The sequence below is a fragment of the Cervus canadensis genome, chromosome 30 (assembly GCF_019320065.1).
Source record: "Cervus canadensis isolate Bull #8, Minnesota chromosome 30, ASM1932006v1, whole genome shotgun sequence".
In the NCBI taxonomy this organism is placed as follows: Eukaryota; Metazoa; Chordata; class Mammalia; order Artiodactyla; family Cervidae; genus Cervus; species Cervus canadensis.
The window spans coordinates 40,347,734-40,366,835 of record NC_057415.1 but is presented as its reverse complement, the minus strand read 5'-3'; the positions used below and the strand labels follow the sequence as shown (position 1 = coordinate 40,366,835).

The following is a 19,102-nucleotide window of genomic DNA, read 5'->3' as shown; positions in this document are numbered from 1 at the left end:
CTTCTGGCTGCAAAGGCGCCGGGAGCCAAAGCCTCCAGGCCCGTCTGAAGACAGAGACGGATCACAGAGGTCAGCGGTGCAGTTAACGGGAGAAGAATGGGAGAAGGTGAAGCTGGAGGGGTGAGCAGAGGCCAGTTCCTAAGAACGATGGTAAAGAAATTCAATTGTATGTTAATTAAATTACTGTGTTTACTCCCCTTCTTGCCCATTGATCCTCCTTACCCACTGGGATCACCTTCTCAGTGTCTTTGCTGGGTCCTCTTTCCCGTCTCTAGATACTGGAACACTCGAGTCTCAGTCCTTGGGCCTCTTTTCCGATGCCCATGCTTTGATGATCTCACCTGTTCTTACCTGCTCTTGCGGTGTCATAGAATCTATCCTGATGATACACGTTTATATTCCCAGCCTAGACCTCTCCCTGAGCTCAGACTCATATACCCAACCATTTAATAGCCTTCTTAAATGTGTCACATCAAAGTCAGAATTCTTGGTTTCTCTTTTCTTTTTTTTTTTCCCAAAGGCATACTGATTTATTTATTTATTTATTTTTTTAACTTGCTATCATTAGTTTTATTATTATTATTTTTTTTTTTTTTTTTTTTTTTTTGGTCATACATTGATATGAATCAGCCATAGATTTACACGTATTCCCCATCCCGATCCCCCCTCCCACCTCCCTCTCCACCCGATTCCTCTGGGTCTTCCCAGTGCACCAGGCCCGAGCACTTGTCTCATGCATCCCACCTGGGCTGGTGATCTGTTTCACCATAGATAGTATACATGTTGTTCTTTTGAAATATCCCACCCTCACATTCTCCCACAGAGTTCAAAAGTCGATGGTAACGATAACCCTATATGCAAAACAGAAAAAGAGACACAGAAATACAGAATTCTTGGTTTCTCTTTTCAACTGTACTCCTCAACCAATGTTTCCATTTTTGTCTAATGACATTGCTACTGACCCGGTTACTTCTACTCCAAACCCAAAGCATCCGTGGTTCTTCTCTTCTTCTCATAACCCCGTATCAGCAAATCCTATAGATTTTACTTACAAAATACATCGCTGGTATTACTGCTGTCTTGACTACTGCTTGACAGAAAGGCACTCTAGTACAGGGCAATACACATTCATACTTGGAGAAGAGCCAAATGCTCTCTCTTGGTGAGAAAGAGGAACCAAGTAAAGTAGAAGAATCGTTTTTTTTTTTTCCAGCAGAAAAGAGTACATGAAGGTAGGGAAGCCTGGAGGTAAGAGCGAGTTAGTGCACTTTTTCCCCGTTTGGGGCTGTGTCGGGCTTTAGTTGTGGCACGCAGCATCTTCACTGCGGCGTGTGGCACTTTTCCCCAGCTGTGGTGTGGGCTCCGCTGCCCGGAGCATGTGGGATCTCAGCTTCCCAACCAGGGATCCAGTCCACACCCCCTGCATTGGAAAGTGGGTTCTTAACTACTGGACCACGAGGGAAGTCCCTGGGCTTGCACACTTGAGGGATGTTAATAAAAAATTAACCTGTGTACCAGCCAGGGCCGGGGGAGATTAGAGATCAAGAAGAAGGAGGTGAAGTAAGGAGTCGCATAGAAGGCAATCCCCTCAAGAATTAGGCGATCTGGAGTGTGTTTTAGGGGTGGCTGATCTCTGGAATTTTCATAAAATTGCAAGAAAGGGGGAGGGATAAATTAGGAATGTGGGATTAACATATATGCTACTGTATATAACATCAACAAGGATCTACTAGGTAGCACAGGGAACTGTACTTAATATTTATTAATAACCTATAATGGAAGAGAATCTGAAGCAGAGTGTGTATGTGTGTGTTTTTATGTATAACTGAATCTTTCAGCTGTGCACCTGGATCATTGCAAATCAACTGTACTCCAGTAAAAAAATGTAAAAGAAAAGAAAAAATGTAAGGAAATGATATGAGTTATGAATGGATCCACAGAGGAGTTCAGTTTGACTGGAGTAAGGATAGGGTAATAGAGGAAGGAGCTAAGAATTTCAGGCTTAACTCTGGTCATGAGAAGTCTCAGAATCCAGATAGTTTCCTATTTGTTTTGTAGACAGTGAGGGCTCACTGTTGGCTTCCCAGCAAGGTGGAGGTGGCAGCAAAGGCCAGCCCACACTTTGAGAAGATGAGTCTGGCTGTGATATTGAGCAGGAATTGTAGACTTGACAAGGTTGAAGCGGGGGAGTCAGGTGGGCGACGTTTGCACCTCCGTGTGTCTTGGCTGAGAACCTCGTTTTCTTTAATCCCATAAGAATCCTTTCCTGCCGCTCTCTGGACTTATTAGATGTGTTACTGATTGGAAAAGGGAAAAATGAAAGCACTAAGGTGTTGAGGATTAATTCCAAAATTCCTCACTTCTGAGGTTTAAATTGCCACCTCCACCTACGCCTGGCACAGGGTGCAGTAATAAATAGAAACAGGAAGTCACAGAAGACTTGGGCAATTTGGAAACAGAGTCCTAAGGTAACTTGCCAGACTCCAGGGGCTAAGCATCGGAAGTGAAATAATCTGATTGCAGAGGATGCCTAAAAAAATGAGTTTTTTAATGCTGGAAAGCAGAGAAAAAGATATTCATAGACTTGTACTGCCTTGATTTATTTAAGGATTATTTATTGGGCACTTTTGAGTTCCAGGATTGTAATAAAGCAAAATAAATATAGTCTCAGCCCCATGGAGGTTACTGTCTAATGGAGGGGATGACAATAAAGTATTACACATGGCCATGATTGTCCCTCGTGTTCAGCAGTCTGGGGGGCCAGAGCTGGCTGGAGAAGACGACGGAGAAGTTTCCTGGAGAAGTGATGTTCAGCTGAGATCCAGGAGGTCGGGAAAGAATTTACTAGGAGGGAATGATGGGAAGAGTGTCCAAAGGAGGAGAAACGCCAGAGCCCTTCAATCCTCAGGATCTCAATGCTGCTCTGTAGAGGGGCCCCCTGGGCTGAGACTCTTTGCTAAGTTTGAGCGAGTTCTCGTTTCTGTATTTTAACATGGATTCCCAGCAAATTCTGGTGCAGGTGGCTTATGGATCCCATTTACCAAAGCACAGATGGAGCCTGGGACCCCTTAGCCCGAAGGGGTACAGTGGTGAAGGGAGAGACAGGATTCTGCGACCATCCCCATTCCCAGAGAAGCTCTTTATATCAAACTTATTTTACAGAATGTTGATTGGAAAATTATCCTGTGTGTTTTTCCTGGAAAAATTCAAGTTCTGTATTGTTCGTTCTGGAACCCTAGCAACTAAAGTAGAGACAGAATCATGGTAGATGCTCTAAAACAAACAAAAACTTACTTGAAAGAATGACTTAATGAATCAAATGGTTCAGTTCAGTTCAGTCGCTCAGTCATGTCCCACTCTTTGTGACCCACTGACTGCAGCACACCAGGCCTCCCTGTCCATCACCAACTCCTGTAGTTTACTCAAACTCATGTCCATCAAGTCGGTGATGCCTTCCAACCATCTCATCCTCTGCCGTCCCCTTCTCCTCCCACCTTCAATCTTTCCCAGCATCAGGGTCTTTTCAAATGAGTCAGTTCTTACATCAGGTGGCCAAAATATTGGAGTTTCAGCTTCAGCATCAGTCCTTCCAATGAATATTCAGGACCCATTTCCTTTAGGATTGACTAGTTGGATCTCCTTGCAGTCCAAGGGACTCTCAAGACTCTTCTCCAACACCATAGATCAAAAGCATCAATTCTTCAGCGCTCAGCTCTCTTTATAGTCTAACTCTCACATCTATACAGGACTACTGGAAAAACCATGGTTTTGTCTAGACGGACCTTTGTTGGCAAAGTAATGTTTCTGCTTTTTAATATGCTGTGTAGGTTGGTCATAGCTTTTCTTCCAAGGAGCAAGCATCTTTTTAATTTCATGGCTGCAGTCACCATTTGCTGTAATTTTGGAGCCCAAGAAAATAAAGTCTCTCATTGTTTCCATTGTTTCCCCATCTATTTGCCATGAAATGATGGGAGCACATGCCATGATCTTAGTTTTTTTTTGAATGTTGACTTTTAAGCCAGCTTTTTCACTCTCTTCTTTCACTTTCATCAAGAGGCTCTTTAGATCGTCTTCACTTTCTGCCATAAGGGTGGTTTCATCTGCATATCTGAGGTTATTGATATTTCTCCCAGCAGTCTTAATTTCAGCTTGTGCTTCATCCAGCCAGACACTTCACATGATATACTCTGCAAGCTCAGTTGGTAAAGAATTCACCTGCAATGAGGGAGACCTAGGTTCAATCCCTGGGTTGGGATGATTCCCTGGAGAAGGGAAAGGCTACCCACTCCACTATTCTGGCCTGGAGAATTCCATGGACCGTATAGTCCATGGGGTCACAAAGAGTCAGAAACAACTGAGCAACTTTATAAAAGAACAAAACAAAATGAAACTCTGCATATAAGTTAAATAAGCAGGGTGACAACATACAACCTTTTTGTACTCCTTTCCTGATTTGGAATCAATCTGTTGTTCCATGTCCAGTTTTAACTGTTGCTTCTTGATCTGCATACAGATTTCTTAGGAGGCAGGTCAGATGTTCTGGTATTCCCATCACTTGAAGAACTTTCCACAGTTTGTTGTGATCCACACTGTCAAAGGTTTTGGTGTAGTCGATAAAGCAGAAATAGATGTTTTTCTGGAACTCTCTTGCTTTTTCAATGATCCAAGGGATGTTGGCAATTTGATCTCTGGTTCCTCTGCCCTTTCTAAATCCAGTTTGTTTCATGTCTAAATATAAGTCATCCAGGTTTTGTTGGATGCCCAGTCATCCAACCTAGTAGTCTACTTTACGGATAGGAAAAGTGAAGTCCAAAGAGGAATCATGGCTTTTCCAAGGTATCCCAGCTTATTAGAGTACAGTAGATGGTAGATTTATGATGCCTTTGCTCAAAGGCCAGTGCTCATTCTTTCAGACCCAATGTTAGCCCTTAAAGAGGCCAAAACATTGGTAGTTCCTTACTGAAAATGTAAGAAATACAAGCTACTTTAAGAATAGTTCATATAAATTCATAACATGCAATTAGCTTGCTAAATAGAATCTTATGTTGCATGTCATTGTAAGCCACATCTAGTGTGCCCATAGTGTGATAGAGTTAAAACCTGGGTGGGTTTTTAAATCTGAGTTTCCTCATCTATAAAATGGGTATGGATTATAACCACTGCCCAGGGTGCTTGTGCTTAATGCAAAATACCTGGCCCGTATTTGGTGCCCAATATTATATATTTATGCTTTAGGCATATCAATCTGAAAAGTCAGCCATGTCCAGTGTTGGGAAAGAGGTTTTACTCATGGCTAAGTCTGTGAATTTAGGTGGATAAGTATCTGTGTAGGGGAGAGGGGGAGCTGGATTCTTCTGGAAAGTACCAAGTGAACTTGTAGGAGAATGGTTGATTGACAGTGACTTTGGCAGGATGGATGTGGCCATCAAAATACCTTTATGCCCAAGAAAAATAACACTTGCTCATCTTTTATGGGGATGCCAAAAAAAAAAAAAAAAGAGAGAGAGAGAGAGAGAGAATGAAGGATCATGTGACAGAGAGGAACTGTATTTAGGTGCTTTAGAAGAGAAAATAAAATTAAAATTCAGAGTCTGGGGGCAGCCATGACATAGGGTAGGTGGCTGGCATCTCTCAGTGTGTTTCAGAGTATCATTCAATTAACGTAGGACTAAAAAAAATAATTAAATAGGTCATCTCTTCCATAACTATTGTTAATCCTGATGTCTGAGAGACCAGGAGACCTGTCAATAGTTAAAAGGAAATATCTCCAGGTCACCTGGACACTCAGAAGACAGCTCCTTGTGTTCTTTTCTGAGACGCACAGGGCCTCCCAGTCAGTAAAGACAGCAATAGCAACACTTCCCAGTGATTGCGTGGGTTCTGAATCCCTTCCACAAGCATCTCTGTCAATCAGTGACTCAAACTCTGCTTCCGTATCTTTAGACAAGGGCTCCCTACTTCCCAGGGCAGCCTGTTCTATTCTGATTCATTCTGACAGTCAGAGAAAGCTTGCTCTGTTGAGTGGCACTTGGCCTTGCCATCAGTTCTGGATGATCATTACAGTTCCGGCTGCTGGAGCCAGGGTTTCATGGCACCACAGCTCATCCCCCGAGAAGGAAACTCAGTGGTACCATCCTTCTTCATGCAGCTCTTGGGCAATCACATACCTCTGAGCATGCTGTCGACCCCTGGATGGTATTTTCTTCATCATTGCATATGTGAAATCAATTACCTTGTTTAATCATCAAATCATAAATTTCACTTGAAACATATTTATTTTCTTAACTCAGGTGATCTGGGCTTTTTTTTTTTTTTTAATCTACGACTTCTAATGTGTATTTAAGTAATGACTTTGTTATTTAGTCTTAAAGGAGCTTGAGGCAGGCTGTCTGGGAAACATCCTTCTTTTCTGATTTTCTTTGGCCCAGTGTTTTTACAATATTTTTAGGGCAAAAGAATCTTAAAAAAAATAAAAATAAAACACAGAATTTAATGATCTATCTCCTTGAGTAGCTCAATCTATAAATCTTGAATCCAGCATTTTTATTATTTCCTTACAATGCTTCATTTGACTGGTCAGCTCAGTTGGTTAAACCAACGTCAGCCAACATTTTCAGTCTAGAGCCAGATCGTACGCATTTTATACTCCAGGGACCCTATGGTCTCTGTTGCAGCTATTAAACTCTGAGATTATAGTGCAAAAGTAGCCACAGATAATACAGAAACACAGGGGTATGACTGTGTTCCAATAAACATTTACTTCCACAATAGTCAGAGGCACAAACTTGGTCTGTGGGCCATAGGTTGTTGACCCCTGAGTTCAATCATTCTTAAGAAACTTTGAAACATTTGAGTTAAATAAAGGACAGCCTTAAATTGCCAATTCCTGGTATAAGATCAGAAATTCAGTGAATGTGTGTTGACTGGATTGAAGAAAAAGATCTTTCTTAACGAGTTTAAAGCAGGGCCTGGGAAGCTTTCTATATAAGGAAACAAAAGAAGGACCTCACCGGGGAAGCAGATTTGAAGGAGGCTCTCAGATGGCAGCATGCTTGACAATCCTAAAATGTTTTAACAAGAAAAAGATTGGCAATTAAATGCAGTAATACTTGCTGGGGGGAACGTTTGCTCATATTTTCTCCTAGAAAAATGTGCTGTGGCAGAGGGAAATGAGCAGACATCTGGATGTGCAAGACTTGGATTTTAAAACCAGCTACTGGACTTCCTTGGTCACTCAGACCGTGGAGGATCTGCCTGCAGTGTGGGACACCCAGGTTCAATCCCTGGGTGAGGAAGATCCTCTGGAGAAGGAAATGGCAAACCACTCCAGTATTCTTACATGGAGAATCCCACGGACAGAGGAGCCTGGCGGGCTACAGCCCATGGGGTCACAAAGAAGCAGACATGACTGAGCAATTCGCACTTTCTGAGTTTTGTGTCCCTGAGAAAATGATCTTCCCTCTCAGAGTTTCCATCTAAAGATCTAAGGCGGTACTGAGACATTCTCTGTGGTTCCTTGGAGCTCTCAAATTTTGTGATCTGAAAAAGAAAATTCATCTAATTGCAATGTTTAATGGGATTTATGATAATTGGAAAATAATTGCTGCTCCAAACTTTTATTAATCTATATTTAGTTATGAGTCATGCTTTCACAATAGATGCTTTGGAAATAAGCAGAGAGACAAATTGAGTAAACAGAATTTTAAATATTTTATTTATATGCAGTTTGTGTAATCCCTGGAGCCCATAGGCATATTAAGATCATTTAAAATATCCATTAAAAGTTATGTGTTATGTGACAAACTCCCCTTTTAGAATGCCTTGCCAAAGGATAAATAGCTCACATTTATTGAGTAGCTACTACTGCCAGATTAATTGCATTCATTACGCTTAATCCTTCCAGCAACCCTGCAAGGTGAGTACTAGGATTGCAGTCGCGCTGATAAAGGAGCTCGAAGAGGCTGAGCAATCTGCAAAAGACTGCTCATCTGATGAGTGGCTTTATGCTAAGGTTCAAAGCCAGGACTTTCTGGCTGTAAACTCTGAGCTCCAACCACACGTCAAGAAAGGACCTATTTTGTGCCCTTTGTTCAGGTGCTCTGGGGATGATCATTGACTTTTTCTGGATATCCTGGATTTCGTTCCTCTGCAGAGCATCACAGGTGCTCCTGACCGGGCAGTTTGGGATGGTTAACATGTGTCCTCCACTGGGCTTGTGATGCCAGAGGGGGCCAAGGAGGAGGGGACAGGAAGAAGTGGGGAGGAACCCAAGGAGGAGGGGACAGGAAGAAGCGGGGAGGAACCCAAGGAGGAGGGGACAGGAAGAAGGGGGAGGAACCCAAGGAGGAGGGGACAGGAAGAAGCGGGGAGGAACCCCAGCAGAGCACCCGGAATCTGAGTTCCTGTCCCGGCGCTCACATGGATTTGCCAGGTGGCCTTCATGGCCCTCGACCTCAGTGTCCCCACTTGTGACGGGGATGGAGTGCCCCCCTTCTAGGTTATCAGTTGGAAAATGTATAGACGACGGAGCTTTATGAAGGACCGAGTGCACTGCAGACCCCACAGAGCTGACATGATGGAATGGGATCGGGGTAGACCCCGGACCCAGAGTTTAGTTTCTCATGCCGTCAAAGGTGCTGAGGCCTTGGGCAAGTCCCTTTCTCCTTCTGAGTCTCAGTTTCCTCCTCGGTGAAATGGCAGCAAAGTCGTTGGATCCTTGTTCCAAGACCCTTTTCATCCTCATTCTGATATTTTGGATTCTGTATGACTGCAAGGTACCTCAGGTGACTAAGGGTGTCTCAGGAAGCTCTGTCAGCTCTGAGTAAAATAAAGCAGAAACCTTCTAAGTCACTTTCCCCATGACGAATCCCCATAACCCCCCATGGTGGTCCCCATCCTCAGTAACACTGCTCCATGAAGAAACCCGCTTGCTTTTCTGGAGAGGGTCCATTTCTCTCAAAGCTGGGCCATTCCAAGTGTGCTTGTTGTGCTTCTTTTTATCCCTTCCAAGTTTCTGCTCAGTAAGAAGCATGCAGCCCAGCTCCAGGATGCTTCCCCTGGACTAGTCGCCCCCATTTCTCTGAACTTTACTCCCATGAGAGCCTTCAGAACTCCTACAAGGGTTGGCAGAAGAATAAAAATGCCAGTACTTAAGTGAACACACTTTGGGAAATAGAAAGACTTACCTACAAATTGTGAGCAAGGATTATTTGCTACACAGTTAGGTCAGTGTCTTTACTTGTAGTTAAAATAACAGCATATTCATAATCACGTTTTCGGGGACAGCTCTTTTTGGTTGGTTGGTTGTTTTCTGTGTTTTGTCTCCTCACCCTTCTACAGCTAAGTTACCCTGGAGATCCACTTGGCCTGCTGGGACTCCTCAGCTGTCTTCTTGCTTATGTTCTGGGGCATGGAGGCAGGCAGGGGATCTGTCGAGGACACCGTGATGTTAAGATGGATCATTTCCACTTCACATGTGCCCTTGGGTTCACCCTTCCCTGATCTGACTGGGGAACATGTGGGGAGAGGCTGGGAACAGCAGGCAAGGGAAATGCATTCTCTCTCTCTCTCAGCTCAATGATTTCATCTCCTCACTCCCCTCCTCTATGATTCCCCTTTTCATCTCTGGGGCTAGTTTTCTGCTAATAGTAATGGATGTGGTCCCAGATTCCCCTCCCCCCAGCCCCAGACACTCAGAGGCTTGTTTTTATTTCACTTCCAAATGAATGCAGTCAGTGGAATAAGCCACCCAGGAATAAACAAATGCAAACATCCTGTAACCTTAATCAGTTGCGTTTTCAGCGAACATTTATTGGAGATACAGTGTCTATGTTGATGTGCTGTATGTAGTTAGTCCCTCAGTCATGTCCTACTCTTTGTGACCCCATGGACTGTAGCCCACCAGGCTCCTCAGTCCATGGGGATTCTCCAGGCAAGAATACTGGAGTGGGTTGCCTTGCCCTCCTCCAGAGGATCTTCCTAACCCAGGGATCGAACCCAGGTCTCCTGCATTGTAGGCAGATTCTTTACCATCTGAGCCACAAGGGAAACCCAAGGATACTGGAATGGGTAGCCTATCCCTTCTCCAGGGGATCTTCCCAACTCAGGAACCGAACTGGGATCTACCATGTCTATTCAGTTCTGTTCAGTCCCTCAGTCATGTCTGACTCTTTACGACTCCAGGGACTGCAGCACGCCAGGCCTCCCCATCCATCACCAACTCCCGGAGTTTACTCAAACCCATGTCCACTGAGTCAGTGATGCCATCCAACCATCTCATCCTCTGTCGTCCCGTTTTCCTCCCGCCCTTAATCTTTCCCAGCATCAAGGTTTTTTCAAATGAGTCAGCTCTTCGCATCAGGTGGCCAAAGTATTGGAGTTTCAGCTTCAACATCAGTCCTTCCAATGAATATTCAGGACTGATTTCCTTTAGGATGGACTGGTTGGATCTCCTTGAAGTCAAAGGGACTCTCAAGAGTCTTCTCCAACACCACAGTTCAAAAGCATCAATTCTTCAGTGCTCAGCTTTCTTTATAGTCCAACTCTCACATCCATGCATGACAACTGGAAAAACCATAGTCTTGACTAGGCAGAACTTTGTTGACAAAGAAATGTCTCTGCTTTTTAATATGCTGTCTAGGTTGGTCATAACTTTCCTTCCAAGGAGTAAGCGTCTTTTAATTTCATGGCTGCAGTCACCATCTGCAGTGATTACATATTCTAAAATATATCCTTGGATTAAGTCAGATCACTGGGTAGCTTCCTGTTTAGACAGTAATGTTAGTGCCTGTTTCATATACATTAGGCTACATTGAGCCAATCAAATATTGGTGGATCAGTGAGGATATTTCCCACCAGCTTCAACTACATCCATCTCTTTAGGAAAAATTATGGGAGACATTTGTGTATCTTATAGCATCCAGGATTCTGTGTATCTCCAGCAACTTTGAACAATTGATCTGTTTTCTTCTTGACTATGTGGCTCTGTGGTGCTTCATTCCCTTTTCCTTTTGGCTGCAAGGAAACTCAGAGACATTTGTTGTCCCTTTCTATCAAGTGTTCAGGATTTTATAGGATTAATTTTACATGGTAATTTTAATCTAAAATTCATTTTATTCTCCTCCTTTTCCCCCAGTGTTCTATATTTTAAAGTCTATACAGTAGGTGTGTTTTTGAATACCCCTTCACTTGGTTTTGCTATGGGATCAGGCTCAATTAAAAAAAAAAAGAAAAAAACTGCAAAACATGCTTAGTAAAGAAGAGCAAAGCAACCCGCCACTTTGTTAGAGGTCATTAGTAACTTTGGTTATCTAGAAAACAGTGGGGGAAACTCACATTTATCCAGTGCTCACTAAGGACTCAGCATTGCTAGAGATGTTCACCTCACAACCCTGAGAAATAGAAATTGTCCTCCCCCATTTTACACATGAGGAAGGAAAAGAGGACATTTTAAGGAATAGTAAATGGCTCAGCTGGTAAAGAATCCACCTGCAATGCGGGACACCTGGGTTCGATCCCTGGGTTGGGAAGATCCCGTGGAGGAGGGCATGGCAACCCACTCCAGTATTCTTGCCTGGAGAATCCCATGAACAGAGGAGCCTGGCGGGCTACAGTGCATGGGATCGCAAAGAGCCAAACATGACTGAAGCAGCTTAGCACACAGGCATGCAATATCATTGTTACTGGGCCTTTGCAAGCAATAATAGTAATATCAACAGCAGCTTACAGTTGTCCATACCTTGTTGCAGTTTACAAAGAGTTTTCTAACCATTATTTCATTTATCTCTCAGAACAACCTGAAATATGCATTTTTTTAAGTCTTCATCACATACGTGAGAGTGGGAGGAAGTTTATAAACTCAGTCCATTTCTTAAAAGCAAACTCACTACTTGTAACATAGTTCACAGGGATCAAATCCCACTACAAAAGTTCTATTTACTGAGAGCTTTAAAGAGAACAGGATTGTTTCCTCTTATCTCCCACCCACTGTCCATCATCCTCTGTCCTCCAGCTTCCCACTGGTGCTCCTTCCAGGGATGGCAACAGTGAAAATATTGATACTAACTTTAGCACTGCCTTCTTGTTGAGGGTTATTATGTTCTAGATGCTGTGCTCCATGGTTTAATATAATTCTAAACCCACCCCTTTAAGGTAGATATGCTTCCCCTAGATGGCATCTGCATTTTTTTTTTTTTTTTTGCAGTATGTATGCAAACTCGTTGTGATTTCACAGCTAATTGATGGCAGAGTCAAGATTGCCATCTCCGAGGCCAGGGCTGAAAGCTACAGAACTGAAGAGCATCTAATACAATCAGCTTATTTCCCAGGAGAGTAAACACACACCTCCCCAAGGGCACAGAGCCAGTTCTTCTGCCTGCTTGCAGTCCTTTCTCCTTCAATGCAACTTATTCTCAGCATGTGTGTGTGTGTGTGTGTGTGTGTACATGAAAGCAGAGGGCTGACAAAGACAAGGGAGGATTGCTATGAAAGCAGTGCTCTTAAATGAGAGCTTTGGGCTTGCAGTTTGCTCTCTACCCTCATCCTCAATCCTGGATCCAGTCTCCATCCATCTCGGCCTCTGTCATCGTCCACCCTCCACCCTCTGCTCCCCTAGTGGGATGGGCCTTGCTGCAGCCACCCCATGCCTTCCATCCAGGATCCTTTTTTAATCTCAGTCTAATTGGTTCACCCGCCCTGCTGGGATGCTTAATTGGGCATAAGCGTATCCTGTGCCATTGTGAGCTCTGCCTTCTCCTCCAGGGGGAATTTGCTTGCTCTGTGGGCTCAGAAAAATAGATATATTTTATGTTGTGCTCAATTCACTGAGAACTTACATGCAGTTGTTCCTGGACCAGCAGAGCAGTTAGACAACATGACCAGCAGGATGTTTCCTCGCATTTGGAATCAGGAGTCCTAGGCCCTGCGTTCAACCCTGCCAGTCATTTGCTGTGTGATCTTGAGCAAATAAGTTGCTGTCTTAGAAATTCAATTTTTCCATCCATGAACTGAGTGGGTTAGATCTGATGACTTTTAGGAAAGGAATCACAGTGGTGCTTTTAGGACAGGGGTCATACTCACTGTGGGCCAAATCAGGCCTGAAACCTGCTTTTGGAAATAAAGTTTTATTGAAACACAGGCATGCTCAATCATTATTGTCTGTGGCTCCTCACACTACAAGGACACAGTTGAGTGGCTGCAACAATAAGGTACCATCCTAAAATATTATCTGGTCCTTCACAGAAAAAGATTACCTGCTCCTCTTTTAGAACACAAATTAGATGGTGTCATTACTCAAAAATCTTCTTTTGACTTTCCATATTACTTATAATGTAAAAATAAAAAATGTTTTCTGAATCTAGAATTGCCTTTTGAGATTGGTGCTAACCCCATCCCATGTTTTGATGTTTTATATATATTTTTATATATATTTCTAATACCCTTCCTGTCATAACATCTCTTCTACTCATCTGCTCATCTCAGCCTGCCTCCTTGTTTCCAAACCTGGCAAACATATTCCTACTTCAGGACCTTTTCACCTGCTGTTGCTTCTGCCTAGATTACTGTTCCACCATTCTTTGTTTCCTTCATGTCTCCTTAAATGTCATCAAATTAGGAAGCATTTTCTGATCACATATATAGAACTACATCTTCCCCTTCCCCTGGACATTCCTACTTCCTCCCTTTGCCGTGTATTTGTCTTCATACATTTTTCTCCCTCTGACATGGTACACATTTGTCTCTTTATTAGCTGTCCACTCTCATGAGAATGTAAGCTCCTTGATAGCAAGACTTTTATCGAATTTGTTTACTGCTGTAAACTCAGATCTGGAAAAATAACAAGTGTTTAAATTTTGAAAGCAGAAACCAACTGTTTCAGTTGTTTAAATCTACTTCTGAATAGATCCAGGTGCTATGAAGACCTTTTGCTTAAGTGTATTTTGGAAAAGAGGATAAAATCGTGGAGTCCTGTGACTGTTACGGTCTTATTAGGTACAGCATTCCCTTGATTGCCGCAGAGTCGTATAGACTCATTCTTAGAACATTTTTAGTCTTGGTTATTGCCCATTAAGAAAAGGGTTTATATCTATAAAGTCTGTTTGTATAGTTTATAGATAAAAATCTAATATCACAGTTCAACACAGAAGACCCTTCACTGTGTGGTCCTGTCAGCCTTTTACCTCTTACATTTCATATGCACACACATGAATGCTGCACGCATATGTATCCCTTTCTCTCCAACTACTGTCCTAGTCTCTTATTTTCCAGTGTTTTTACATGTGGAGCTCATTCTTCCCAAAATATCCTTCCCCTGTCTTCATCTAGCCACATGCAATGTTCCTTTCAAGATTCAGCTTTCCAGGATGTTTTGACATCCCCATTTCCACCCCAGCCCCTCCTGCAGCCTGGCTTAGAGATCCTTCTTTCTGATCCCTCTGTGACTAAAATGACTGTTGCAAACAGCACATAATTGTCTAATAACTTTCTTAAGCACCCACTCTTGTTCAGTAAGATGGAACAGTCCCTTGGGGTCTGGAGCTGTCTGTGGTGCTGAACAGGAGAGCCTGGCAGGCAGAACTCCGTAACATCCCCCGGTTACTGAGCTCTTCCCAGGTGCCCACACGGTGCTCTGCAGATCACAGTGCATCCCGCCGCATCCGCCTGGGGAGGGAGGAACCAGGAAGACAGCGTCGTCTTCCTCCCTAGTTTTTTCAGGGAAGCAACACAGATGGTAGACCCTGGATGTATAGCTGGTGAATCAGAAAGAATGTGGAGGCTGATTAAAAAAAAAGAAAGAAAGAAAAAGAAGTTAAATCACGGGATTGTAATTTGATGATGGTGTGGCATCGTTCCTTTGTACCAGTAGTAGTTTTATCATGGTTTTTATATTCTCCTTCTCAATATCTACATTAAAAGAATGATTTAAGAATCAGGATACAGGTATTCTACTCCCAGCTCCACCCCTAATGAGCTGTGTGACTTTTGACATGTTACTTAACCTCTCTATGTGTAAATTCTTGTTAGTTTTGAGGAATGTAGACGTAGTCACATGGAAAAAATAGTAACGCAAGATCGTAAGTTATTAATAAAAGTTATGTGTATATATATATTATCCCTGTATATAGCATACTTATATAACATAATATTTTAAAACTATTATTTGTCTATAATACTGAAAGAAGTGTATGTTTCTATGCCTATACATATGTAGTCACATAAAAAAATAGTAATGCAAGGTTGTAAGTTACAAATAAAAGTTATGTGTATATATATATTATCTCTATATAGCATACTTATATAATGTAATATTTTTAAACTATTATTTGTCTATAATACTGAAAGAAGTATATGTTTCTATGCCTATACATATATATTTAATTCCATATTTATATATATATGTATAGTTTTATACATCAGTGATAAGCTGATGAGGAAACACTGTTTCCTCAGAAATATCTGATGATTCTCATCATCTTTTCTTGGTCATCTGATGCTGGGTAACAGATCACGGAGGTTAGTAGCTGAATACAACTCTGTATCATCTCACAGCTTCCATGGGTGGGGCTCTGGCGTGGCTGTGGTTCAGCTACACTGTAATCATTTCAAGGCTTTGCAGGGAAGGGTCTGCCTGGCAGCTCACGCACATGGTTACTGTTAGCACTCAGCCCGCGTGGGGTCTCTGTTCCTCAGAGACGTCCCTTCCTCTCCATACAGATCTGTCGATAGAGCGGCTTACATCACGGCAGGACAAAGGGAGAGAGGGTGACTGAGAGAGAAATGGAGGGGAGGGGCAAATGGAAGTGGCCGTATTTGCGGTGGTTTCTTAATAATTTTATTTAAGTATAGTTGATTTACAACTATACTTGTAAATTATAAGTTAATTCATGCTATACAGCAAAGTGATTCAAATATATATATATATATATGTCCAACTCTTTGTAGTCCCATGGACTGTAACCCGCCAGGCTCCTCAGTCTATGGAGTTCTCCAGGCAAAAATATTGGAGTGGGTTGTCATTTCCTCCTCCAGGGGATCTTCCCGACTCAGGGATCAAACCTGTGTCTCTTGCATCTCCTGCATTGCAGTCGGATTCTTTACCACTGCGCCACCTGGGAAGCCAGACATATGTATGTTCGTTTTCATATTCCTTCCCATGGTGATTTATCGCAGGATGTTGAATGTGGTTCCCTGTGCTATACAGTAGGACCTGTTGTTTACACGCCCTGTATGTACTGGTTGCATCTGCTAATCCTAAGCTCCTAACGCTTCCCTCTCCCGCCCGCTTTGGCAACCTCCAATCTGTTCTGTGAGCCTGTTTCTGTTCCATGGACGTGTTCATTTGAGTCATATTTTAGATTGCACATACAAGTCATATCACATGATGTTTGTCTTGCCCTGTCTGACTTACTTTGCTTAGTATGATAATATCTGAGGCCATCCACGTTGCTGCAGATGGCATCATTTCGTTCTTCCTTATGGCTAAGACGTTGTCATATTTTGTAACCTGGTCACAAAACTAACGTGCTATCGACTTCACATTTTGTTCAATGGAAACAAATCACTGGGTCCTATTCAGCCTGCACTCTGGGGGACGAGATGACCCAGAGCAGGAAGCAGTAATCTTAGGGACTCGTGCCACCAGCTGCCGACCACCCCTGTGAGCCCCCCTCGGCTGGCTCTGCGACCCCCGCCCTCTAATGCCTGGTCACCCCACGGGCTCCATTGTGTCCCATTTCACACCCTCTCCTTCATACACGTCACCGCCTGTGCGGCTCTTCCCGTAATGTGTCACGTGCCCTCCTCTTACTCACTCTGCTCCGGCCCTACATGGGTATCTGGATTTTTAAAAAAAACAACATTTCTGTTTTTTAAATCATAAAACTATGGTTAAGATGTGACGTACTCACTGAAGCTTCCCCTAGCGACCTCAGAAGTCTGTGCTCCTTCTTTTGCATCTTGTAGTCTTTGGTTTACGATAAGCGGGACATGATTGTCCTGCCAGACTGTGAGCATCTTAAGGTCATCAGACTGGGGAGTGTCCCCTCCCCTCGTGTGGACATGATGTTTTGCACTGAGGTAGGTGCCCTGCAGGGTTCATTGAGTGCAGTTGGTAGATTTGTACCTACCTCGTGCAGAGCACCGAGCTGACTTTCTTAAGCAGACACAGACCATAAGCTCTGTGGCTTGGAAATGCATTCCATTGTGGAAGCTTTTTCTTCAGACACAGCTTTCTCTGCATCAGGGGTCAGCTCCACCCCTGAGTTACCGAGACTTATCCGGTCCTGTTTCCCACCCTGTTCTGCTGCCTCTTGCTCTGTGCCCCTTCCTTTATTCATCTCTCCCAGCTTGTGGCAGGAGAGGGGGACCTTTTCATTAGACTCTCATTCCCATCATCTGTCTGGGCTGACCTTACTGTCCTCTTGACTAGTCTGTTTTGCTCAAGGGACCTGGAGCTTATAACTCAGGCAGGTCAGAGAACTGGTTGCTCCAGGGGGAGCTCCATCTTTGGTAGGAACAGAGATCATTATTAAAGCAAAAACAACCTGAACTGAGGCCCTTTAAATGTCTACTTGTATTTGGTTTGCATGCTCCTCGTCCATCATCTGTGAACCTTTGATGATTTATATATCCGTGAATGTGTGAGGAGATAAAAGTTATAAAACTTTCACATTGGAACAGTGCCTGGCATTTCCCAATGGTATTTTCACACCCTATACTTCATGTACTCTGGCCACCAGCAATAGGAAATAGATAATATTGATTGGAGTTTACACATAAGGAAATGTACATCCAGAGAAGTGACATCCTCTGGCCAAGATCACACCCCGTAACTTACAGGAGGCACAGTGAGACCCTGAGTGTAGGCTCCCAAGCCCAGTGTCCCTCCATCTTGACCGTCTCCATCATTCGTGAAGGGAAGAGTGGAAATTCCCTCACCTGGTGTTCAGAACGTAGCTTAGTTTCTTTCAAACAATAGTTCAATGAATGCATGGGGAATTTTCGATTGAAGCCGAGTCCTGGGCTCATTATTGGATCGTGGAATTGTCTTCAAACAACTTTCAAGTTGCATTGTGCCTTATGACTTGTCCATTGGTACAGAGCCTTCCTTCCTTCCTTTATTCTCTTGCTTATTTATTCCTCCAGCCTGCATGCTTTTGACTCCACCATGTAACATGTACCGTGTACCTGAGGAGATCCCACCTCTATGGTTTCACTCATGGTCTAGTGAGGGAGATGAATAAGCAGCTAGATGACAGTGATTTTTGTGTCTGATGCTCCATAAGCATCTTGGAAGCATGACAGCATCTCTCTGGTTCACTGCGGTATCCCAGCGATGAGAATGTGTTAGTCGTTCCATCATGTCTGACTTTTGCAACCCTGTGGACTGTAGCCCGCCAGGCTCCTTTATCCATGGGATTCTCCAGGCAGGAATACTGGACTGGATTGCCATGCCCTCCTCCAGGGGATCTTCCCGTCCGAGGAGTTGAACCCAGGTCTCCTGAATTGTAGCGGACTTTCTACTGTGTGAACTACCAGGGAAGCCCCTAGTGATGAGAATGGTACCCAGTACATATTCATGGTGCTGGAAAGAGTGAGGGCTCCAGAGCTCAGAGGCAGTTAACAAATATTGAAAATAGTTGCAAGCACTTGCCTGGATGGGCTGGTTGGGTGGACTTGGCCTGGGGATAGAGCTGGTAAGCTGAGAGTCTCGCCCATCTCTCCTGCCCAGGGAGTTTGCCCGTTGGAAGGTGAGGAACACAGCCATCGAGAGGAGAGACCTGGTCCGCCACCCCGTGCCCCTCATGCCGGAGTTTCAGAGGAGCATCCGGCTGCTCGGCAGGAGACCCACCACTCAGCAGTTCATCGACACCATCATCAAAAAGTACGGCACCCACCTGCTCATCTCTGCCACCCTGGGAGGTAGGTCGACAGTCGCGGGGCCATATAGCCTCATCGTGACTTTGGGTCTGGGAGGGAGGGGACTGTGGGGTGGCCTGGGATCGAAGCCATCTTAACATCTCTGCCGCTGGACATCACTCAGAAGGCTGTGTTATCAGAGAAGCCAGGTAGTCTTGGCTGATTCTGTTCTCTGGGAAAATCTAAC

The 19,102-nt window shown here is 43.7% G+C and overlaps 1 protein-coding gene across 1 annotated transcript in view; it reads left to right on the top strand.

Moving 5' to 3' along the window:
* Nucleotides 1-19,102, top strand: part of BRINP1 (BMP/retinoic acid inducible neural specific 1) — a 187,551-nt gene that overhangs the window by 98,333 nt on the left and 70,116 nt on the right. The window contains exon 3 of the mRNA XM_043453745.1: nucleotides 18,728-18,918. Within this exon, the coding sequence (XP_043309680.1) occupies nucleotides 18,728-18,918 (191 nt within the window). The remainder of the gene's footprint in view (nucleotides 1-18,727; nucleotides 18,919-19,102) is intronic.